Consider the following 25,125-nt stretch of genomic DNA (forward strand, 5'->3'; position numbering starts at 1 on the left):
TATGAAAATTAATGGAATAAATGAGCAGGGTGGCAAATATTCTCCATTTACATGATGTTCTCCAGTGTTTAGAGCAAAACCGGATTGCCAGTTACCCGCCTAACAAGCAATCAACCAGAAGTCACAGGGGAACTGGGCGTGAAGTCAGTCATTGATCGTGTGCCTGGCCTTGGGGTGGGGGCTGCCTTCATTCTCTAGCGCTGTGAAAGAGACATAGGCTTTAAATTGAATTTTTCAATTTAACCTCAAATGGATCTGCTGTTTCCCCGGAAATGCTGTCTTTCCTCTAAGAACAGGCATATGTATAGTATCCACCTCGGACAGGTTTCATGGGAAATCTGTGCAAAGTCCCGAGGGAGGGATGGAAGGAGAGGAGGAGAAAGAGGGAGAGAGTTGGGGGAAAGACAGAGGGGAAGGAGAGAGGGAGGGAGGGAGGGAGCAGAGGAGAGAGGGAGAGAGAGAGCCTTAGCTACTGTGTCCCTAGCTAAAGACAGTGTAGCCCCACCCTATGACAGGTGGAGAGGGTGTGACTTTGAGCTGGGACCCATACAACCACAGTGTTCTGACCTGTGGTCTCATTTGGCGAGTAGGAACCATACATGTGCTTTAGTGACTTAACCATGGTGGCTGGCAGGGTGCAGCCTAGAAGCTGACGCGAGCCACGCGAGCCACGAGAGCCACTCGGAGCAGGAAATGTGGGAGTGAAAGGGTGCCCTCCGTGCCCAACCCTGGCATTTTCTCTTGATCCTCCTGGCATCCCAGAAAGGATCCACATGGGCCACAAAAACCACAAGACTCACGTTTAACTTTCATTTTTATTTAATTTAGACCCAGACGGATCCCCATGGTTCTCTAGAAAATGGCAAATTCCTGAAAAGGACAGCGCTGTCCTCGAGGCGTTTCCCGGCAAGATTCTCAAGGCATCCGTCTGTACAAAGCGCTGATAAAATGATTCATCTTTCACAGCTCTATGGGTGTGAGTCCCGTCACGGGGAGTGTCTCAGCCGCCTCCGTCCCAGCCCTTCCCCACTCTCATCCCTCGTGGCTTGGCAGATTTTTTTTTTTTTTTTTATTGTTGGTGGTGAGGAAGGCGGTCAATCTGTGAATCGTAAAAGAGTTCATCTCTGTCCCCCTTTTAATTCTGGCTTTAAGGATTCCGGGTAAGTCTGCTCAGTTGTACGGCCCAAACTCATAGTCAAAATATACATGCTGCCAGGTGGTGGTGGCACACACCTGTAATCCTAGCCCTTGGGAGGCAGAGATAGGTTGATCTTTGTGAGTTCCAGGCCACCCTGCTGTGCAAGAGCTAGTTCAAGGACAGACAGCTAGGGTTGTGAATATATATATATATGTGTGTGTGTGTGTGTGTGTGTGTGTGTGTGTGTGTGTGTGTGTTATGTGTGTGTATGAGTTCATACGCATGTACACACATGTACAAGTCCATAAGCGTGCATGGAGAAGCCAGAGGTCGATGTCAGGAGTCTTCCATTGCTCTCCACCTTGTATTTTTGAGACAGGGTCTCTCACTGAATGTAGAGTTTGGGATTCAGCTAGACTTGCTGGCCGGTAAATCCAGGGAACCTTCTTGGTTCTACCTTCCAGATGGGATTCCAGGCTTGTGCCCAGCAACCTGATTTTATATTTTGAACATGGGTTCTGAGGCTTGACTCCTGTTTGTTCAGCAAGCTTATTACCAACAGAACCTCCCAGGTCCAAGATGCCATTGTGAACTGGCTGTTTTCCTATGAGGTGGGCCAGTTAACAAGAACAGCTGTAATTTGCTCTGGGTCCCTAGATCTCCTTCACTCATCTGGAACCTTGGCTGTGGGTTCCAGGGGCCCATCAGAAGGGCTGGACTGACTTTTCTGTGGGATATGGCAATCCTTCCCTTCCCCCACTCTCTGGTCCCAGAGATAATGAAGTTAGGCAATCTTAGACCCCAGTCTCAATGGGGCAAATATTATCTGTGTATTCTGTGGCTTTAAGGATCAAATCAAAGCCTTAAGGCCTTAAAGAGAAGTCATCCAGATGGCTTAGTGGGTAAAGGTACTTTGTGCCCAGCCAGACAACCTGATTCAATCCTGGCACCCATGCAGTGGAAGGTAACTTCCACACATACACTATGGCGTATGCATGCCCACAGATGCACATGCACAGTAAGTAAAATAAGTACGTGTAATAAAGAATCTTAGAAAGTCACAGGAATGTATGATGGTTACTGTGATTGGAATCTTCATCTGGCAAGCTTCAGGCCAGGCTGAAGGTCCCTATGACAGTGATGTTTGTGTTGGATATGCTAGGCAAAAACTACACATCAGCAGTAGCCTCTTACACAACAACCTTAATAATGCCACAATGATATGGCTTCATGCTTTCTGTGTCATAGTTTTAATACCTAAAGAGGATAACTATTGCCTGGACACTTCAGGCACATTACCATCAAACAGTGGGTACCAGCTTCCAACATCGTGTCTCTGACATTAAAGATGTCCGTATTTCCCTGTGCATAGAACTTAGGTTTTACTTTCACAACATATACAGATATGGAATGGTTTCTCCTCCTCTCCCCTCCGCTCCCCTCCGTTCCCCTCCGCTCCATTCCTCCCTTCATCCCTCCATGCTTCCCTCTCTCTTTCCCTCCCCCACCGCTGTGTATTCACAGGTGCTCAAATGCCACTAGGTAGATTCACGTGGAAGTCAGAGGACAATTTCTGGGGTCAGTGCTCGCCTTCCATCTTGCCGGAGACAATTTCTTTTGCCATTTGCTATTGTGTACACCAGGCCAGCTGGCCCAGGAACTTCTGGGGATTCTCCTGTCTCAGCTTCTCATCCTGTTGTAGGAGCACTGGGGTATAGATGTGCTATCGCCCTCACTTTTATGAGGGCTCTAGGGGTTCAAACTCATGTCCTTCACATTTGTACAGCAAGAACTCTTACCCGCTGAGCCATCTCCCCAGGAACCTTAATCTGGCTTCGAAACAAACAGTTCCACCTCAATAATGTCGATGGCGGGAGGGCTATGCTCACTCGAACCCCAATCACGTATTATAATTAAAGAGAAGGTTATAAACCCTTTTTCTATTTCATTAAGTTGCATGCAAGCTTGTAATTAATATGTAATTAAGACATTACAAGCATATCAAAAGAAGTGGCAAAAGAGAAACAACTATGTTCACCTGTTACAGCCTTGCCGGCCTGACACCACAGGTGAGCACATTAAATGAAACAAAGTAAATCCTTCCCCTACCAGCATTTTTTTCTTCTGGAGAAGAAAGGATGAAAGTGTTGGGTTCAAAGAGTCAACTCATCCCACAGCTGGTTCTCATCCTTCCAGGGCAGTCAGAGCCTTGCGAAAGATTTTGCAGCAAATCCTTGGTTGGGGTGGGGGGGGAATCCTAGATAAAAACCTGTGGTTGGTCCAAAGTGTGTCCATACTAGGTTAAATATTACTCTTGGTATTTCTGCAAGTGCGTGTTGTTGTTTTAGGACAGGGTCTTCTATAGCCCAGGCTAACCCTCAAATCACAGTGTGGCAGAGGATAACCTTGAACTCCTGACTTTCCTGCCTCCACTTCCTAAATGTGGGGACAGCCATCCATCACTAGGCCCAGCCTTGGTGTATTCATTATAACTGCACACAACACCACACACCACAAAACACCAGCCCTCTGCATGTCTGTTCTGTTTTTGTACTCCCTGGCAAACTTGCACACACACAGACAAAACAGAAAGTTGAAATAGGAACTTTGCAAACGTCAGGGACATTGACTGGTTAAATGGTTGCGTGCCCCTCCTGCTTCCAGGACTGAGTCACTTGGCTTCTCTTGCCCTGAGTTTCCGCATCTGAAAAGCCTGAAGCACTTTACAAACACTGTTGTGTGATACCCAATATTATTTTTACTTATTATATTTCCTAAATGAGTACTAATAGCTAACTGTTAGGACTTTGTGCCAAGCTCTGTGCCAGGCACGAGCATTTCATTTAATCTGTCTACTAACTGCACAAAGGGAAATGTAGTGTGTTCTCAGTTTACAAATGAAAAGCCTGGGGAGTGGAAAAGCGCAGCCTTTTTGCCTGGGTGTGTGGCTGGCATATGGCAGATTCACTGGGTCTGCCAGAGCATGGGCACACCCTAATGATGAGGCTAGACCCCAAGGGAGTCTGCACTTTCAATATCATATGCACCATGGGATACCTATCTTCTACTCACTGGTGTGAGAATTCAGGGCATAACATTGGGGGCGGTGTCTAGCACACAGCCCGATGGGTGGGCACTCAAAGGATGAGAGAAGTGTTAAATGCAATCCCATGAGATAGGGTGAGGCAGGGCCTTAGGGAGATGAGGAGGTCACAGGATGGGGGTGGGGAGGACTGTGTGCCATGGTTCAGCCCCAGCCTGGGTTCAGGTCCTGAGACAGAGAAGGGGCATCATCATGAAGAAAATGAAGTGAGTGTCACACAAGTGGCTGGCCCCAAATATCTCCAGCCGCCTTTATTTATACATAAAAAAACAAGCATGTTTTTCCATACTAACAAACAGGTTTTTCCCATCCTCCAATGTTAGCCTCCAGCAAAAGCAAATGTCAAATATGTTTTCCCCCCAGCTTTTCCATCAAAACATCTTTAAACCCGAAACAACACTTTTCATTTTGTTAGCTTGGCCATATACAGAGCCAGGTGCATCCATCCTATCTTTACAAAACAAAAAGGTGATTGACATAGGCACATATTTCCATGAACACTATTGTTCAAAACGTATTTACAGAAATAGGGGTTATCTGCCTCCAACCCTGTCAGCACTGAGTTAGAACAAATCCCAGGGTCTGGAGTGACATCCCCAGACAAGAAACCTGAAAAGCATCAGCTCCCAAAGAATTTTGGGGGAAGATATTTGAGAAAAAAAAAAATGAGGTTTCCAGGAATGATCTTATCTGTCCCATGCATGACTGACAAAGTGACATTAAAACTGCCAAGAGAATCATCAATATTACGAGAGAAGGGAGCACGAAGTCTGTGCTGTCCCCAATGTATTCTGTCCTGTCCCGAAGTCCACTGGCCTTGCTGAGTGAGACTGACCCCATGGCTTTGCCTTATCTGGAGATCCACTGGACAAGCACTCAAGTACTAACCCAAAACTAAGCAGCCCCGCAACCACCAGAGGGGTCTCTTATAAATGGCATCAGTGACTTTAGCAAAACACCCAAGGGTTTCTTTCTCTACTTTCTACTATGTCAGGACACAGGGAGAAGGTCCCACCTGAAAACAGGGCTCCTCCCAGATCCCAGATCTGCTGGGGTCTTGATCTTTAATGTCCCGGCTTCTCATGGCATTTCCTCTGGCAGTTTGTGTCCTAATCTTTCATAAGGACACTAGTCATACTGGATTAAGATCCACTCTAATGACCCTGTTTGACTTAATTACGCTTGAAAGGTCCTATCTTATCTCATTAGTCACATTCAGAGGTGCTGCTGATTAGGGTTTCAACATATGATGATCAGTGGGAACACACAGAAGCCCACAACAGGGCAAAACTCTGCTTTATCTAGAGAATGTACTTGGCAACTAACTCATAATGAAGTGTGTCTGGACCATCTTCAGATGCTCACAGTCACTGCCCTTTAAGAACATGTTTTACTGAACAAGTCAGACGGAGTGATCCTAGGGGCCTTGGTGAGATTGGAGCCCTGAGCAGAGGGCTGGGTGTGGTGGCATACACTTTTATTCCCAGCACTCAGGAGGTAGAGTCAGGCAGATCTCTGTGAGTCCCAGGCCAGCCGGGGTTTCATAGTGAGACCCTGTTTCAAAACAAAAATATTGCTCCGAAGAGTGAAATTAAATTCATTTGGGAACCTAAGTCATTTCTCTATGCTCTAGCAACGAGAATACCAAACCTTTAAACAACAGCCAGCATTTGACAGTATCAGCCTTGCCCTGCAAAGCTCCATTCAGGAACTGGCTCCTTTGGGTGACAACACTACCTGCTGGCATCCCAGCAGCTACCAAGACCAGCGGGCTTACAAATGAAGACTTACTCTGGTCATTTTCCCAGTAGAAGAAGAGGGAGGCAAGCTAGATTGCTAAGACCTGATCCAAGGTCAACAGGGGTCTGAAAAGGCTGTGAGGCAAGAGAAGCTGAGCCCTCTCTGCCCCCATCTCCCTCTCTGAAGCATCCTCAGAGAATCCTGCTGCTCATACTGAGCCCCCCCCACACACACACAGATGCTCAAATGGTATACACGCACTGCTGAGAAGGGGGCAGAGGGAATCAGTCCACGGTGTCAGTCATGGAAACTTACAAATTCACACACCTTTCAGGTTGATGCTTGGTTCTTCTTTTTCTTGTTTGAGCATCCCAAGAGCTCTGTGCATCAGCACTTTACAAGCAGGGGCTTCATCTTTACTTCTGGCTTCTATCTTGTCAAGAGCTTACACTAAATAGTGTTGAAGCAAATCTGTAACTGGGAGAGGGAAGGAAGACCTGAAGTGATCTGCTCTGCCTCTCTTCTAACTACCATATGCATTATTGACTGTTTAGAAAGATGCCCAGGAAACCCAAGGGGAAGAGTCTTGCAGTGGGTGGAGGGGAAGGGTGTGTGTGTGTGAAAGGGGGTGGGGGTGGGTCAGCTCCTAACCAGGCAGGTTGAGCAGGGAGAGCTTCTTTTCCAGACTCTACTCTCCTGTTCTGGAGACACTGGTAAGAATCGCAAAGCCACAGACTCCTCTAGTCTTTTAGTGATCCATCGTGAAGGGTCTCATGGCCTTCACTCTTCCACACACAGGTCCTCACAATTCATAAGCCAGAGATGGATGAGGTAGGGAGGCAGAGAGGGAGAGAGAGTGAGAAAAAGAGAGAGAGAGAGAGCATGCCCTTTACCCAAAAACACAGCTCGGAATTGTTAAGAAGAAATATGTGTTAGGATCTTGCACTGGCCCTAATGATTGCATTAAGCAAAGTCATATAAGGTAATGCCAAGATTCGTTTGGTAGTCTCAGGCCCACCCTTCTCCAAACTCAACACTTAACCTGCTTGCACATTGGTTGGTAATTCAATTCTCTTACAAATACAGCCAATCATACATCTGTCATTAATGCTGCTCTTAGCACTCTGTGGTAGGAACAATAGTGAATGCTCTCTTATATCTTTGAAAAGATAGGCCCCATGAGAGCCAAGGATCTTTCTGGAAAGTTTTGAAATTCAGTCTTTATTTATTTATTTATTTATTTATTTTGGCAGCAGGTGGAGGGTGGAGAGTGGTGGTTTCACTCCGTATTCCATGCTGGTCTCTAACTCACCACGTAGCACAGGCTACCCCAGCCAGCGGAATGCTAGCATTATGGGCATAGCTACATATTCTTTTAGAATTTCATCTTAATTTAGGCTCAGACTGCTGCATGGTCATAACATAAGGACCTTAAGCACTTGGCACCACAAATTTATAATTAAGGGACAGTGAGTCAGGGACTTGCTGTCAAGATGAACAAGCTGAGTTTGAGCCTCAGGACCCGGCTGTTTCAGTGAGACTGTTTCCTGACAGTTGTTCTGACCCCCATGGTATATACCCATGCAGACAGGCAGGTGAGCATCTGCATGCCCTCAGGAAAGGATGGGGCCTGTACAGCCAAGGTTTCTGAATCTTCTTCCAATCCCCCATGACAGCGCCCCTTACCAGCAGGAAGTAGTTTGGAAAGAACGATGCCCAAGTTCCCAAATATTGTCTATAAATGTTTGTTTTCATTTAAATGGACTTGGTTATATAAAATTAAAAAAAATTAGAACAAGGCCAAAAAAAAAAAAAAAAAAAAAAAAAAAAAAAAAGGATGGGGTCTGGAAACCCTCTATTCCATCTACACCTACAAAACAACAACCACCCGCTCCGGGTTCAGCGAACATGGCGGGACAGGAAATGGGAAGAATGTATGGGCCAGAGGAAGGATGAGTGCTATGAAGTACTTTCTGGACATGACATGGTTATTGCAGTCACAGGTGGGCTTGTTGAAGGGGGATGAACTTTGTTGGGAAGCCTGTCGAATTTTGTAGACAAATACTTGCAACTACATCAAACATAGTCTTACTGTTGCTGGAAGGTGTGTGTTGGAAATGTCCGATTGGTGGGGAGGAAGAAGGTGGAAAAAGCATGGACCATTTGTATGTCATATTTAGGAGAATAAACTGAATTATATAGGCAACAAAAAGTTATTCTGAAGACTTCAGTGGAGACTTGGGGAGGTGGGGTCTAAACTTAGACTGTAACTGTGGGAGCAGAGAAGGGCAGAGCTGAGAGCCATTGTGGTCCCTGACTGAAAACCACACAGCCAGTCATACATGTCCAAGAAGTATGCGGAAGGAGTCAAGGCCCCTCCCTGCAGGCCACGAAGCACCCTGAACACAACAGAGCGCTTTCCTCTGCCAGACAAGAGTTACAGACTTTACCAACACCTGCCAGGAAATTGTCTTGTATACACATTGTGTGACTTTAGAACTGACAGTTACAACGTACACGTTCCTTGGTTTAATTGCAAAACCAGCAATGATAGCTGCTCTGTGACTGGCACCCTCTTCTGTGGTACCCAGCCTGAACACTACAATACTGGCAGGTAGGGGGAGCAGGCAGATACCCGTCTAGGTTCAGAGGCGGAAGATGGTTAATGATGTCTAGAAATCACTCCCATTGTATAGACCCAGAGAAATTAGAAGAAAAGGAGTCAATAAAGGTAGACTCTTGAAATGCTTTCCATCATAGCTTCAGCAACAAAGGGATGAGCTGACCCTGCCTTGTGGGGTGCCTGAGGAGCAGAGCAGGGGCTTAACTGTTTTGGGAAAGGTTTTAGAGTTGTGATTTGAGGAGTGGAGTGAGGGGTGGAGCTGACAGTACCTCCATACTAAAGCTCTATTTAATTTGCTGTTGTAGTTTGCTGTAGTTACCCATCTTTGGGGCAGAGTCTGGCAGTGTGAGCACAGCCTACTTATGATACAGGAAGTGAGAGGCCAGAGTAGGAATCATACCTGACACCCAACTCTACCTTCTGCAAGGGCCTGGAAGGATTCAGGAATGTGCTGTGATAGGGACAGTCGTAAGGGTTAGAAAGAGGATGGCCTACTTGCAAGATATCTCCCCTCCTCCAGTGCAAGCCAGGAGAGGCACTGGACAGGAGACAGAGCTGCCCTAAGAGCGCAGTGTTATGGTAAAAGCTTCACCCCAACCCCTGGCATTCATAACCCAAAGAGTTTGGGATGATATGGTGGAGGTTTCACCCAAGCTCCCTCCTCCATCTCCCTCCAAACCTGTGGCATCTCAGAAAGCCCACCAAATGATGGACCCTCCCCCAGAGATGCTCGAGACCACTCCCACAGGTTATTTAAATTGCCTCCCCAAGAGGTTTCTGGTTTCCCTTTCCTGTCTCCTCTTTGTAGGTCTGGAAGGCCATCCAAGAGCGTTGTATCCATTAAACGTGGGCTTTTTCTAATTCAGTTTGATTTGGTCTGACTTGGATTGCTGCATCGGTGGAGAGGCTTATCGGGGTGTAGAAGCTTTTCATGCAGATGTTATAGAGACCTCCAGATGTGATGTTCCAGTGCAGTCAGGATATTTGAAAAGTTTAAGGTGAACCTAACTTCATATTTATTCATGCAATTGTTTCATAACCAGATTGGAGAGTATAAAGACATCTGGTTTATAGTCATATTAGGTTATTACAAATAAATTGATAGGGTAGCTCTTAAAACTAATTTAGCCCCCCCCCCAAGCATGTGTCTTCTTGAAACCTAGCATGGTGCATGATTATCTGAGGGAAAAAGTGTGTCCTGTGTTTGAGAGACACCAAAGACTCACTGGCTAACAGGTCAAAGGGACAGAAATGTACCGAGGAATTTTTAAAAAATTTAAATATAGTTACATTATTTTCCCCCTGCCCCTTCCTCCCTCTAATCCTTCCATGTCCCCTCTATTCCTTGCTTCCTTTTGCAATTATGGCCTCTTTTTAACTATTATTGATACACACCACACACACACACACACACACACACACACACACACACCACACTGTCAATACTGAAATGTATGAATACAATCTGCTTAGTCCATCCAGCTTTACCTGTATGTATATGATTCGGGGCTGAAGGCTTGGTACTGAATAACCAATTAGGGAAGAGTGTCTCTCCCTCTCCTCTCTCAGCACTCCTTAGCATGTACAGTTCTTTATGTAGGAGCGAACCTCCTGAATTCCCCACATTCACGTTAGCATGTCTGCTGGTGTACTTGTTCAGGTCTTGTTTGGGCAGCCACGTTGTGGAGCTCCTATGGGTTTAACTTCCCTGTCATTTCCAGGAGATACATTCTCACGGTCTGTCTCATGTCCCCTGGATCGTGCTACCTTTCCACGCCCCTCCTGAGATGTTCCCTGGGTCTATGTGCAGTTGTGTCAGTTGGGGCCATTTCTGACAAGCTGTGATTTTCTGTGATGATCTCTGTCTGTTGTAAAGACTGGTTTCTTTGATGAGGGTGGTGAGCTGCACTTACCTTCAGGTATGAGAGTCACTATTTAGAATGCAGTTAGGAATTCTGCTGCTTTAGAAAGGTGGTGGTGGTACTAGGTTTTCTTGTAAGATCTGTGACCTCACTAGCCCAGGGTAGTTGTCTAGCTTTCCAGTACCGGGCATGGTTTCCCTCTTGTTGAGCGAGCCTTAAGTCCAATTAGAAGCTGTTGGCTACCATCAGTGCCACATTGCCCCCTTAGGGCAGTTCTGCCATTCTGGACATAGCTGTGGCTCATGGGTATTAGAGTCAGGTAGTATTTTGATGGATCTCCAGGAACTTCTTGGCTAAATTCTATCTTCCTCTAGTCTGCTGTGTTTTCTCTGTTTTGCAAAAGCACCACACCCTACTAAATAATGCCACATGCCTTGCCATGCAGGATTCTTTTCTGTTTGTTTGTTTTTTGAGACGGGGTTTCTCTGTAGCTTTGGAGCCTGTCCTGGTACTTGCTCTGTAGACCAGGTTGGTCTGGAACTCACAGAGATCCACCTGCCTCTGCCTCCTGAGTGCTGGGATTAAAGGCGTGTGCCACCAACGCCAGGCTCTTCTTTTTCACTAAGAGCAACCTCTCCACTCTCTCTCATGACTCCGTACATGATGAAGGTGGAGTTCTAAGAAGAAGTGATGAAGTCTGGGGTGGACATCAAGGTGAGTGGCAGATACACTGCTAAACTCAGAATCTGACCGCTGTGGCTCTGTCTCTTTTTGGGTTAGTTACTGCAGTCTGACTTAGAAGGAACATTTGGGAATACCGAGGAGCCTGGCACTTCCCTTGCTCATATACTGTATTCTGTTCACTGTCACAATGCTAGTTAGTCAATACCATTGTTTTAGTTACCTCTCTCATTGCTGTGACAAAATACTCCAACAAAACACGTAAGGAGAGGCTTATTTAGGCTCTGTTTGAGGGTGCAGTCTGTTATAGCAGAGAAGCCACTGTGTTAGAATTAGATAGCAGAGAGCAATGGGTGGTGTGGCTCAGTCTTGGACTCCATGCAATGACACCACCCTTCAAGACTGCTCAGAGACTGTGTCATTTCCCTCTTAGGAGAAAAATAGATGATCCAAGTGTGGAGCCTGTGGGAAGGTGATTTAAAACTGATCTGGGAGCCAGGGTGGTGGTTCATATCTGTTATCTCAGTGTTTTGGGGGCTGAGCCAGGGGGATTACTACCAGTTCAAAGCTAGCCTGGACTACACAATGTTAGGCTAACCTGACCCAAAGTGGGGACTGTCTCAAAAAATAAGGAAGCAAAAATCAATGGGCTGTCATGCAAAGCTCACAGGGAATTCCAGGCCTACTGCCCTAGGCCTCCCCTTCACAGAGAGCAGACTTGGTGAGGGCATCTATTTAATGCTTCAGGAGTGAAAACAATATTTGAACAACATTCTTGTTCTCTCTACATAGCCCTGGCTGTCCTAGAACTCACCATGTAGGCCTGAACAGGCATTGAACTGACTGAGATCTATCTGCCCCACCTCCTTAGTGCTGGCATTAAAGTTACTCCATGAGCTGGCCTTTTGGTAGATTTCTCTCTTGAAGATATCCTGATAATGTGTGTGTGTGTGTGTGTGTGTGTGTGTGTGTGTGTGTGTGTGTGTGTGTGCGCGCGCGCTACACCATCTCACCTGGTAAAGAAAAACTTTTAAAAATCATTTGTAGCAATACTTAGAAAAAAAACTATTTTAGTTAGTGTGTGCACGTGTGTGTGCATGCATATGTCTGAGACAAGGGTGTTCAGGATGGCCTCAAACCTACCATATAGCTGAAGATGATTCTACCTTCTGATTCTCCTACCTGTCTCCTAAGTGCTAGGATTATAGATATTAAATAGCTATTAATAAAAAAACAAACATATTGCATTTATATTCATGTCACTAACATCCAAAAGCTTTCTCTGCTTCAGCTTTTCTTATTGAGGACTTATTGAGGCTTTTCTTGTTTTTTCAGTTTTAGAAACCAGCCCTGCATCCTGGGTAGCCTGAACTCTGAGATGATTCTTTTGAATACTGGACTGCTGGCTCTTTTATCTCAGCTAAGGAGAGTGAGTATCAGTCATCTGAGAGGAGGGAGCCTCAACTGAGAAACTGCCTCCTTAAGATCTGGCTCTAGACATCCCTGTTGGGCATTTCCTCAATCAGTGACTGATGGGAAGGGTCCAAGCTCACCCTGGACTGGTGGTAAGGGTGCTATAAGAAAGCTGGCTGAGCAAAGCCTTGAGGAGCAAGCCAGTAAGCAGCTCCCTCTGCATCAGCTCTGCCTCCAGGTTCCTGCTCTGACTATATTTGATGATGGACCGTGCAGGGTTGCATATGGTCATCGTGTCTCATCACAGCCACAGAAACCTTGAGTAAGACAATTTGGGTAGAGCTTATCTAATCAGGGCGCGTCAACAGCTGGCTATTTTGCACTTTTATCGTGAACAGGTTTTTTGGAAGGCATTCTTTAGAAGAACAAGGTGGAAGGCTGAAAGTTGTTGCTACATAGGTTTGTTGATAATACACACACGTCTGACAACAAATGCCAAAGTAATGATAAGCCGGCACACAATCTTCAACCGGCCCTGCTCAGCCCATGAAGAGTTTGACCGACTGCAGTTGGTGGCTCACCAGAGCCTGGAGGAAGTCTTCAAGATCTCCATGTGCAACAGCTCCACCTCAAAATGCCTAATCTTGTTTGGAATGAAGAAATGTCAATGTTTTCAACCTTATGAATATTTAAAATGTCAGCTGATCATTACAGGTAACATTACAGATAGTCAAGATTTCAAAACTCAAGAGCCATTTAGTGCTTACAACACTCTTTTCGTCAGTCAAAAAGACAGGCATGGTGGTTCCCGCCTTTAATTCTAGCATTCAGAAGGCAGAGGCAGAACAGTTTCCAGTGTGTTTGAGATCAGCAGGCTACATAGTGAAACCTTATTTCAAACGAGCAGAGACTAGTGTCTAAACTTACAGTGATTGCCTCACATACACGAGGCCCTGGTTTATTTTTGTCCCCCACCCCCATGAACCTATTTCTGACTTGATATAGTTAAAGTCTGTGTACACATGTGTATACACAGCCAGGCCCCGCCCCCCCCATAACGCACAGGCACACATGTGTATGCAACCCCCTTACCCCATCTCCTCCCACCCCAGTGAAAAAGAATTAAAACTTATAGTTTTCCTAACTTCTTGGCAGATTGGGTCAGGTGATCTGAAGAACTGGTTAATCATCTACATCTCACCCCATATATTACTACAGTGAAAGAGCATTTATTGATAGTGGTGGTGGTGGGCACCTTTAATCCCAGCACTAGGGAAGCAGAGGCAGGTGATCTCTGAGTTCAGGGTCAGCTGCTCTGCAGAGTGAATTCCATGACAACCAAGGCAACACCTGTCTTGAAAAACAAAACACAAACAAAATAAAAGCATTCATCTGTGAACAGCCACAGGCTTTAAAGACAATGAATATGCTTCAGCTCTGAACATACATGAGAAGACAGACTAAGTTCCAGATGTAAGAGAAATGACAGATTTATAGATAGGATCTCATACTGTAGCCCAGGCTGGCCTGGAATTATGTAGCCCAAGCTGCCTTCAAATTCCCATTAGTCTTCCTGTCTCAGCCCAGGTGCTGGGATTTTAAGTGTGAGTTACCATGTGTGGCAACTGCAACTGTTATGATTACCTGGAATGGATCCATGGTAACAGCTACCTAACTGCTCCCAGGTTTAACGAAGAGGAAAACCACGCAAGTTAGACTTGGGTAAGCATGTGGAGCAATGGAATGCAGATTCCAAAGCACATTTAGGTTCCCATATTTAGAAACGAGATTTCCTTCATCTCTGTTGGCCTTTTAACATTTGTGGCACTTACTTTACAACTATAAAAATAAGCTAGATTTGGAGGACTAGGCCTGTGATTCCAGCTACTTGAGAGGCTAAGGCAGGAGGAGGACAAATTTAAGGCCTGCCCAGGATACACAGTGAGTATTCCCATCCTGGGAGACCTAACGAGACCTGGTCCCAAGATTTCAAAGTAATGAGAGAGATGGGGATGTAGCTCAGTGGTAAGGCACTTGCCCAGTACACATCGGGCTGGAAGTTCAAAGCCCAGTACTGAAAAAACTCTAGGCATCATGTATGTACATTACACATACCTGCCTTCCAAGTGAATAGCACTGATTTTTCTAACATGGCTGACTCATTCAGCTAACAGCACTGTGGATCAGTGTGGCCAACCTCCTCCTGCCTCAGTGGCCATCACTCCATGATAGGGAAGGGATGCTGACATGCATTCTACACTCTCAACAAGATGTCTGGATTTCACAATGCAACAGATAAAATCAGCTGGTATTATGCAAGTTTTCCAAGTCCCTACCTGTAATTCCATTTCTGCCATAATGATGTTTACTGAGCACTTACTATCTGCCAAGTACCCAGGTGCACTGCATATAGCAAAGGCCTTTAGTTCCCATGGGAACCTCTGAGGCCCATAATAAAATGATCCTCACAGGGACAGCAAGGCAGAGAGAGTTTAAGAGAACTCCCCTCAAGATGACAAAGACAGCGAGTGACAGACCTTGGGGTCAAATCTTGGATCACGTGGTCCTTGGGTTTATGGTCTAACACTATATCCTGAATGCACACGAAGGATCCATTATCATGCAAAGGATTTGTTCTAGCATATTGCTTTTTACTATATACAAACTGCACCTTGTTATTAAGAATGACAGTGTCTCACCACCGCTGGTGTGGCTGGGTGCCCTGTGCTCTGCCGGGCAGAGCTCCACCTGAAAATGGCCCTGAGAACCTCACTGCTTTCCCATTCAGAATTATGAAAAATTGCAAACTTGGCTTTCCTATTACTTTTTGGTGAAGCTGTGCTCACCCTAAGATTGTAGAATTGTGGGAGGGGCCACTGACAGACCGCTTCAGTCTTCTGATATGAAATCTGCTCCTCTAATGGAGAAGGAATGCCATTTGGAGAACCAATTAAAATTAATTAGAAGTTTTAAGTACTTCTAGGCACTTCAGACAGAAGTTCACCTTGAACTTCATTTTCAGAACTGCACTAATTAGAACCAGTTTAGATTCTTAAAGGTCGCTCTTCTTTGTCCAGACGGGATCAACAGCGGAGACAGTGACTTATGAATCAAAATGTATGCAGCTTCATGAAAGACAAAGGTTGAACAGAATGAAAACAGAAACCTACACCCAGTACAACTTCCTAGGAAAACCACCTCACTTAGCCTCTGTCATGTTCTCTTCAGCAAGGAACTCCCAATGGGTAAGCTCATTTTGAAAATCAAATGTAGTTCAGTTTTAAAATCCGAGGGTGACTGCAATTAAAAAATCGCATTTTCACAGCCGCCTTGTTAGAAGCTGTTGAAAGACAAAGACTGGCATGCCACCTACAGGGGGCCTTTAGAACCACAGTCCCCGTTCTGTGTCTCACACTAAATTTATTAATTCCAGAAATCGGACTCACTAAAGAAAGCTCGAGGAAAGGATGACAAGGAAATATAGAGACCCACTACCATTTGGACTGTTACTTCTTATAGTAACTAAAAGCAGCCTAATGTCACCAAATAGGATCCACAGACACACAGCTATCAACAGGAGCAGAAGCGGTGCGCAGTCACACAGCCACGAAGGCCTTTAAAAGTTCCACGCAGAGCATGGAGGAGATGCAGGTGATGAAGTCGGAAATTTGCCTCTTTGAACTGTGAAATCCCTCTCTCCTGACCTCTCTGCGTTCTCAGGGATTCCTGACAGTGACCACACTTTCTAAAGTTGTTCGAACAGGTTTTTAGGTTCAGCTCTCACTGTGTGTGCAGGACAGACCCCTCTAGCTACAGGTCCTCTTGGGAAGTAGACACAAGTGACTTTATGGTAATGTTCTCAATTTAAACAACATCACACCTCTTGTGTTTAATTGGGTTTGAATGGAGCTTGAGCGTAGCATAGCTTTTGGCAAGTTTGTTTCCAGTTTCCCAGGTGACCTCAAGATGTCAGGGCAGGGCTGCAAGCCCTTCCCAGCTGACTTCCGCCTGCATTCTGGAAGTGGTTTACTGCCCCACTGTGCACAGCAGCAGGCCCTACCTGTTCAAGAGGACCCTGATTCATTTCTAGCAGTTTCCTCATACACTGGCAATTACTGAGACCGTTGGTGCGCTCTGGCTGGTGCCCAGCCAGTGCCACCATCCCATCCATCCATTGCTGCACCTGCCATTTGTCTTTGAGATATGGTCTTGTTACTGTGTGACCCAGAATGGCCTTGAACCCATGATCCTACTGCCTCCACCTTCCCAGTGTTGGTGTTCCGGGTATGCACTGGCAGCTCTCTCCGGACATACACATTGCTGCTGTCTTCTAGGCCCCAACTCACAGATCAGTTCCCAGACTGGTAAGGTCCTCCAGCTTCACAGTGTTCACGGTAGCCCAGCTCTGGTGTAAAACAGCCAAGAAGTCACTCTTGCAGTCCACACACATCTGAGGACAGATGCTGGTCGCCCCTTTGCCTTCAGTGGACCTGTTACCCCATGCCCTTCTTCGGCTGGTTCCCCAGTGCAGAGCCCTGTTCCATCAACACACCATAATGTGCTAAATACAGAACACTTCCAAAACAGGGGTTCTGTGTGGGTTGTAGTTGGTACTGAGTGTTCTCTGGAGAGGCACTCCTCAGTTAAGTCCGGCAGTAGAGCTCAGTTTTGGCCTTGTTCCAGATCAGGGAATTTTAAGGTCCCATTTCATTCTGTTACAAATTACTTATAGCTCCAGTCTGCCACTCCCTTAGGTCAGGTCCCCAGAGGCAGTGTGACTGCAGGACAGCTTAGGGAGTGGGTCGAGCTAGCAGGTAGGGCAGGCAAGCAGGGTGTGGTTTCCAGAAAATTGGTACTAAGTTCTCTTTGTGGCTATGCCAGCTGGACTACATATAAAAGTAGCGTTCCAAGGAGGAAGAAATAGAAAGTGGAGGGAGTGGGAAGGGATCTGAGGATCTGAGGTCAATGTTGGCTTAGGAGGGCAAGCTGCAAAGGTAAGCTATTACCTCCAAAGCATCACACATTCAGCTTCTAAAACTGCCTGGGGCAAACTGTTTCAAGAGGTAGTACATGAGGCCATAGTATTTTGAAAATGTAACAGCAAGCAAGCTTTAAAATTGGAAGAAAACTCTGGAATAAAGCACTGTTCTGATCTGATTCTTGTCTCGGTGTCTCTAAATGGAGCTGCTATTGCTTTCTGGGAGGCAGTCATTCACTATCAATGATCATCTCTTTCAAGCCATTTGGAAGCATTCAGAGTCACAAGTTTCAAAAATGATGTTTATTTCATCAACAAATGAAATGCGCCATCTAGCACCCACGACTGTAAATTCCAGAATTCCATCTGGTTACTACTTTTTTGGAACTGGTGTTGTTGTTCAAGTCATTGACAGATTAGTCCATGTGAGCAGATGATTATTGGAACAAAAATTGGAGAAAACACAGTAAAAAGCAATTGATAAGTGTGCACTGAACTAATTTTTAGTTGAAGAATAAATCAGTTTTGTGTAAACACGATGCCTTTAATATTCGTGTTTTAAAACCAGATTTTCTTGGAAGGCAGACACAAGAGAACTGCTGAACCATGTGAACACATTCTTTTCTCGCACTGTCCTTCGGACACAGCGTCCGTCTAGTGACTCACTACAGTAAGCACCCTGACCTCTCGAAACCAACATGTGATGGGGGCAAAGAAAACTACGGCCAGTAGAGACGCAAGACAGTAGTTTCAGTTTCTTTTAAAAGAACATGTAAGTATTAAAATGTAAGGAAAAAAATCACTACTGCACAACTACGTAAAATGTGACTGTCTTTGAAATTTTCTTGAAAGACAAATTAAAATTTACCACTTCCAAGTTAAACATTACACAGTAAGATATAACTATGATTACTAATTGGGTCATTATCTCTAGTCTGTCTTCCTCTCTTCCCCTTTCCTTTTCTTTGTTGAGACAAGGTCTCATTATGCCTGGAACTCACTCTGTAGACCAGGATGGTCTGGAGCCCTTAAACATTACTATACAGTAACAGATATCATTAGAAATTGGATCGACTTATCTCTAGTTTCTTGAAAATGCACTGAGTCAACCATGCTGCTTCAGACTTGAGGCTAACCTCAATTTATTTTTTTTGAGTGATCCCAGTGTTTCTTTTAAGCAGAGCTTGGTGCTGAGCTACAGAACCTAAGTTGGATTTCGAGCCCACTGCAGGGAGATGTTTCACACTGTGGGCAGTCCATGGTGGTTGTCATCCAAGTGCCAGATCTCTAAGGGCATGCTGGAGAAATTGTAAATGCAATCTTCCCATGCTGTGTGCACATGCTCCATTCACATCTTTACCTTATGAGGGATGGCAGGGGCATGGATAAGATGGAAAGGGGTTTCATGATGGCAGTTTCTATAAGGAAAGGGGGGAGCAGGTTAAACATTAATTTCCCATCACCAAATATTCATTAAGTATTTTATACTATGTGAGACACCCAGTAGTGCCTAAATGCAATTCAAGTGAACTACTATGTACAACATTTAGAGATGTCCTTAGTTGACATCTAAAGCAATCAAGGAAAAAGCAGATGTATGCATAGTATCAAAATTAAAAACCTTTGCACTGCAAAACCTACACTACCAAAAAATTTAAGGCACCCGAAAAATAGAGGAAATTATTTGCAAATCACATTTCTGGTATCAAAAGGCAGAGGAGTCTTAGACTATTAAAGACAACTCAATTTGAAAATGGGCAAATATTTCTCTGGTGACACAGAAGATACTGAATATCGTTAATCATTAAGAAAAAAAAAATAAAACTGCAAAGAAATCCTATTCCACATCTACTACAACAGCTACAGTCACGATGAGAGACGGTAAGAAGCGCTGGTGAGGAGGGTACGGCTGGGATGGGAATGTGAGGACAGTAGAGCAGCAAAGCTCTGGGGAAAGTCTGGTCACTCTTCACACCTATGCAGCCTCTGAGTTCAGACAGACCAGGACTTAGAATGTTTGCGGAGGCAGTATTCCTTACAGGCAAAGGCAAATGAGAGGCTGAATGGGTGGGTTAGATGATCAGAGCCACACACAAGGATGTGAAGCAGACACAGAAAGGAGTATAAGGTGAAGCAGGGTACGCAGAGGAACGCTGGAAACACTTTGCTGGATGAAAAGGGCCAGACACCAAGGGATACACCCTGAGATCACACTTGGAAAGCACACAGAATGATGAACGTGTAGTGAGGGCTGGTGGTGTTTCTTTTCTGGGGAGATGAAAACACTTAAAAATTACAAAGTAGTGCTTTATGTAACTCCGAATATACTAAAACACCAAGATGTATGCTTCGAAGAAATGACGATTATATCAATTTGAAAAGGAAATACGTCTTTGCAAAAACTAAACAACGCTTTATATTCAGATTAGGCCTCAAGAAAAAAAAATCTATTTTTAAAACAGTACAGCAGCTTTAGCAAACTGCAATCCCTTAAGGCAAAAAAAAAAAAAAAAAAAAAAAAAAAAAAGTATTTTCTTTGCCCTTTTAGCACATTCCACATCAACACCAGCCAACCTGAATTATAACCCTCTTACCCTTCTTCCCTTACACTGAGTTTGAGTTTAACACCCACTTCTGGTCCCTAAAACTATGGCTAGAATCTTTATTGTCAGGAAACAAGATGAGCAAATTCAATCATTGCAAAATCATCAGAAAGAAGTGAAGCTCACTAAATTTCAGCCTCATCAGTCCAACTAAGGTCTCCGCCTTACCGCAGTCACAACTACAAATGGGTACAAGATGGGAGACGCCATCCTCCCCTCTACAGGCTGGACCCACAGGGTCAACAGAGGCAATCCACATAAATGTTGTGGCAGGACAGGGGGATACATATAAAGATCCATTTAATTGGGGGTACTTTTCTTTTACAGATCAACCCACCTAATTGCCTTTTAAAAGGAAAAGGACAATGACTAAGCTTAAAGTTAAGTTACAACTAGTCCTTTAAAAAGTCAGAGTCAAGCCAGGTAGTGGTGGAACACACCTTTAGGCAGGCAGATCTCTGAGTTCAAGACCAGCCTGGTCTACAAGAGCAAGTTTCAGGACAGCCTCCAAAGCCACAGGGAAACCCTGTCTCCAAAAACAAATAAAAAACCAGAGTCAAAAGGAAGCTACAGAGAGTCGATGGGAGATGCCATTCTACAAATATGTTTCTCGTATTGGTTAATGAGTAAAGCACTGTTGGCCAATAGGAAAGAAAGATAGGCAGGACTAGGAGACAAAGAGCAGAGAGGAAGTAGGAGAGAGAAGTTTCAAGATATAGGACCAACAGGGTAGAACTCCAGGCCCTCTCTCTGGTAAGATAAGACCACATGGACATACTTAGATTAATAGAAATTGATTAATATTTAAGACAGAGATAGCCAATAAGAAATGCTAGTAACTGGCCAACAGCTTTATATCTAATACAGCATCTCTGTGTGTTATTTGGGGCTGGTGAGGCTCTGGGACTAGGCTGGCAGGAAAACATGCTTGAAACAGAGAGTGAATCACTTGTCTGAGGTTATGTTTAATGCCATAGATTGGAAAAATGCCCATCAAAGGTCTGGTCCCCAGCTCGAGCACTTGGAGGAGTGTTGGGACCATTAAGAAGTGAAGTACAATGCCAGGTCTTGCGGGCATGCCCTTGTGGACCTTGCTCTTCCCTTTCTTTCTATTCATCCTCAGCTGGAGGTGAACTGTCTTTTGTCACACTCTGGCCATCACCTGCAGCTTGCTCACAGGCCCAACAGATAAGGCCATCCAAACCCAGGACTGAAACGGGCCAAGATAAGCTTTTTCTGTATTTCACTGCCTTAAAGTAACTGCTGATGGACATGCTCCATCATTAAATTACACAGCCATTTCATTTATATCTGAAAAGGACTTTAAAAGGGTCCATCAGGCTGGGGATTTAGCTCAGTGGTAGACAGCTTGCCTGTCACAAGCAAGGGCATGGTTCCATCCCCAGCATGGCAGAAACCAAGCTGGCCTTATACAGTTATTGAGATAGGGTCTCATTATATAGCCCAGCCTGGCCTCCAACTGCACAGCCTTCCATTTCTTGAGTTCTGGGATGTGATCAAGAACCCAAGGTGGGGCAGGTCGGAGATGGAAATCTTGAGTGTCGATGCCTACAGCCAGTCAGTCACCATTTCTGCTATTTCACTATGTGCGGAGGGGGACGGGGAGTGGAGGGGGGGGGCAGATGGGGGGGGGAACACGATGACCTGACAACACCTTAGCCTAGACAAGGGTCAGCTGATGAGATCTCAGAGTAGGAAGAAGTGAATGCACGTACTGATGTTTTCTTTTTGATGTATATAATATGAATGTCTTCACTTCGGTATTCTTCATCATGTTTGTCCAAAGGGATTTCCTCAAAGTCAAAGTCTAATTGGAGGAGCTGTAAATGTAAAGGACATACATGTCACACTCAGTAATTTGGACAGACTTACGGTAATGAAGTCAGGGTGACGGTCCTTTTCTGGAGAATGGCCAACCTGTAAGGGCAACATGGAGACCTCCTTAAGTCTGGAAGTGGTTTGTGTCTTTATGCTGGAGCAGTTATTTGCATGAAAATGCATGAGCTGAGAACTTAATATACGTACAGTGGACATGTTTTAACTAAATACAAATTATTTTAATTATAATTTCAAAAGTTAGTAACATTTTCTCATATTCGTTATCCAAGGGAGTCATAGCTTTTGCCATTATGCCAATTTTTAATGGGCTGAATTTGTGTCCATAAAAGGATTTAGGTCACCACTTGGGGTAGAGTGAAGGACAGATATGGGAAAGATAAGTACTCCTTTTTAAAAATTTATTCTCCCACTCCCCCCCCTCCCCACATTCCCCCTTGTCTCTCCCTTCAGCCTATCCCCCATGCATTCCTTCCAACAGGTAAGGACTCCCATAGGGCATTGATACAGCTTGGCACATTAAGCTGGGGCAAGACCAAGCCCCTCCCCCCTGCATTGAGGCTGAGTGTGGCATCTCCGCATAGGGAATGGGCTCTGATAAGCTGGCTCATGCACTGGGGATAAATCCTGGTGATTAAAGCCCTGAAATTCATGAACTAGGTAAAAATGTATAAAAATAAATAAATAAATAAAGGAAAACACAGAAGTAAAATTTACCACCTGCACAATTCTATCATGCATTCTTTAAAGCCAGTCTGTGCTCAACAGCCTTGAAAACCAAAAAGACAGGCGTGCCATCACCAGTCCCCCACACAGCTCTGTGAAACAATATGGACCAGTTAGAGCAGAAACAAGACTCGGGACTAGGAAGATCCAAGAACAGTGGGCTCTGTGCAGGAGGGCTGTGGAGGATCTTCTCCTTGGGTTATCAAGAGAAAGCTTTCCCCAAATGAAATTGTCAGAGCAACCACATACAGCTCCCCAGATAACTGCTACACACAATACTCACCTCAAAATATTTCTTCTCAATTTCTGGATTTTTCCCCATTGTACGCTGTTCATAGCAACATATAATACAAGTTTCGGGTCCACTGAGCTCTTTTAATGTTTTCAGCAATGGTTCCAAGGACTATTAAAAAAAAAGTACAATTTTCAATTTATTACTTCAAGAATCTCCTGTTATACAAAGGGGATCAGGAGGTGAAGAGATCAATGGTCCTATAATCAAACCATTCTGAATCAATACAACAAAGCAACATATCACAACTAGGTTGTTAAACAACCATTGACTAATCAATTATACTGACTTCTATCCCCTCCACCAAAACTACAACAACAACAACAACATCAAGGGTTACATCTTGTTTCTACACAAAAACAAGCAGAATTGAATTGTATCTTTGTTTTGAACAGGGGTGTGTTAAATAGACTAGGTTGGCATTGAACTTGCAGAGATCCCTCTATATCAGTGCTGGGATTACACGAGTAATCTTAAAAGTCTAATTTCATTTAACCTAAGTTAATGTGGTATTTAAACAATTAACAATATATTCTACAAAAGCCAGCCTGACCCTAATGGTTTAAGAAATTTTTGTATTATTTTATTATGTGCACAAGTGTTAGTAACTGCAGAGGCCAGAAGAATTGGATTCCCCTGGAGCTAGAGTTACATGGAGGCTGTGAGCTGCCTCATGTAGGAGCTGGGGATTGAACTCAGGTCCTCTGGAAGAATATGTGCTCTTAACTGCTGACCCTACTTTGAACATCAGCTTTGGCTCAACAGCTATTAATTTAAAAAATAAATACTGCTCAATACTGTATAAATTGATATGCAAAGAAAAATCATTCCACAAGTTTAATAAATATTGTCACTGAAAATTAACTAATTCTGGCAAGGGTCTTACTCAGTGGCTTATGATGGCCTATCTTTTATGGCAATCAGTCTGCGTGAGCCTTCCAAGTCCTGGGATTCCAGGTGTAAGCCACCATACCTGACTTGCTTCTTAATTTTCAATGTCAGGGTTAACAGTCAGTGGGAAAGAAAGGAGGGAGGGAGAGGGACAGATTGGCTTCTCATAATTTTACAAAAAGCCTGCAGTAGAATGCATGTAAGTTTTCTCGACCACTGTTCACATATCACGTTGACCATGATGGTTCTGTCTTCTCTTTACTGCTTCATCGTCTATACAACAAATATCTCACACCCAGGGCGGTTACAAGGAGAAGAGATGTGGGCTTCGGGACTCACGGACTAGCTCACTCAACACCCACCTCCTCATAGTATATGCAGTCAGCCATCAATATGTAGTCTGGTGAAGTCGCGTCTTCTAGTTCTTCCCCCCTTAAAAACGTCAAACTATGTCTTTAACAGATGCTTTTTAACAACTTAAAACATTCATTTCAGAAATGAGAAGCAGAAAATTTCCCTCATTAACCACGCGTTGAGCAGAGTGTAATTTAAAGCAAAGGAAAGCAGTTATTTTAAAACGAGCTGAAAGGCCATACAAACCATTTCAGTACCTTGGCTTGAACAGAACCAGTCACAAGATGCTTGTTCATATTAATATTCATTTTCAGCAAGTCTTGCAGCTCTTCAAGATCAGTGACTACAACATCTGCCCTAAAAAACAACCTCGATTGGGGTACAGGCGCGCGGCTGCAGCGGGTGATCCGATGCCAGGCGCCATCCCGCCCCCGCCCGCCCGCCCGCCGGCTCTTACCCGAGGGTCGCGGCCATGAGCCCCACAGCCCCGGTGCCCGAGCCCAGCTCCAGCACGGAGCGGCGCCTCAGCGTGTGGGCCCCGTTGCCAGAAAACCCCGGCGTCTCCAGGTACTTGGAGAGGACGATGGCGGCGTCCCACACAACGCAGCCCACGCCTCCGGAGCCGTACTGCTGCAGTCGAAGCACTGTCCCATCCCGCTTCTCCAGAACCCGCACGAAGCTCCACAGCGGGTCCCCCTGCTCGGGCTCCGGCTCCGGCCCCGGCCCCACGGCCGCCGCCATTGCTGCCGCCACAGGCTGCGGCACGTGGTGACGTCACGATCACGCAAAGCCCGCGCCGCCCAGCCGCTGTCCACAGAGCGTGCTTGTTTTTGTCTCAAAGCCCGGAAGGCAGCAGGAGCCTGC

At 45.1% G+C, this 25,125-nt stretch overlaps 2 protein-coding genes across 3 annotated transcripts in view; both read right to left on the reverse strand.

Annotated features, from left to right (window-relative positions):
* Window positions 1-25,125, reverse strand: part of Sos2 (SOS Ras/Rho guanine nucleotide exchange factor 2) — a 207,751-nt gene that overhangs the window by 83,839 nt on the left and 98,787 nt on the right. The window lies entirely within an intron of this gene.
* On the reverse strand, window positions 17,827-25,025 carry Vcpkmt (valosin containing protein lysine methyltransferase). Of its 2 annotated transcripts, none has more exons than XM_051195932.1 (6): window positions 24,719-25,025; window positions 24,508-24,618; window positions 24,270-24,339; window positions 23,008-23,127; window positions 21,878-21,982; window positions 17,827-18,956 (listed from the first exon to the last, which is right to left on the reverse strand). In XM_051195932.1, the coding sequence occupies exons 1-6, from the start codon at window positions 25,000-25,002 to the stop codon at window positions 18,942-18,944; spliced, it is 705 nt and encodes a 234-aa protein (XP_051051889.1). In that variant the 5' UTR covers window positions 25,003-25,025; the 3' UTR covers window positions 17,827-18,941. The 2 variants fall into 2 exon arrangements, with proteins under 2 accessions (XP_051051889.1, XP_051051888.1); XM_051195931.1 differs by having other exon boundaries at window positions 21,874-21,982.

This window comes from Phodopus roborovskii, unplaced genomic scaffold (genome assembly GCF_943737965.1).
Source record: "Phodopus roborovskii unplaced genomic scaffold, PHOROB, whole genome shotgun sequence".
Classification (NCBI taxonomy): Eukaryota; Metazoa; Chordata; class Mammalia; order Rodentia; family Cricetidae; genus Phodopus; species Phodopus roborovskii.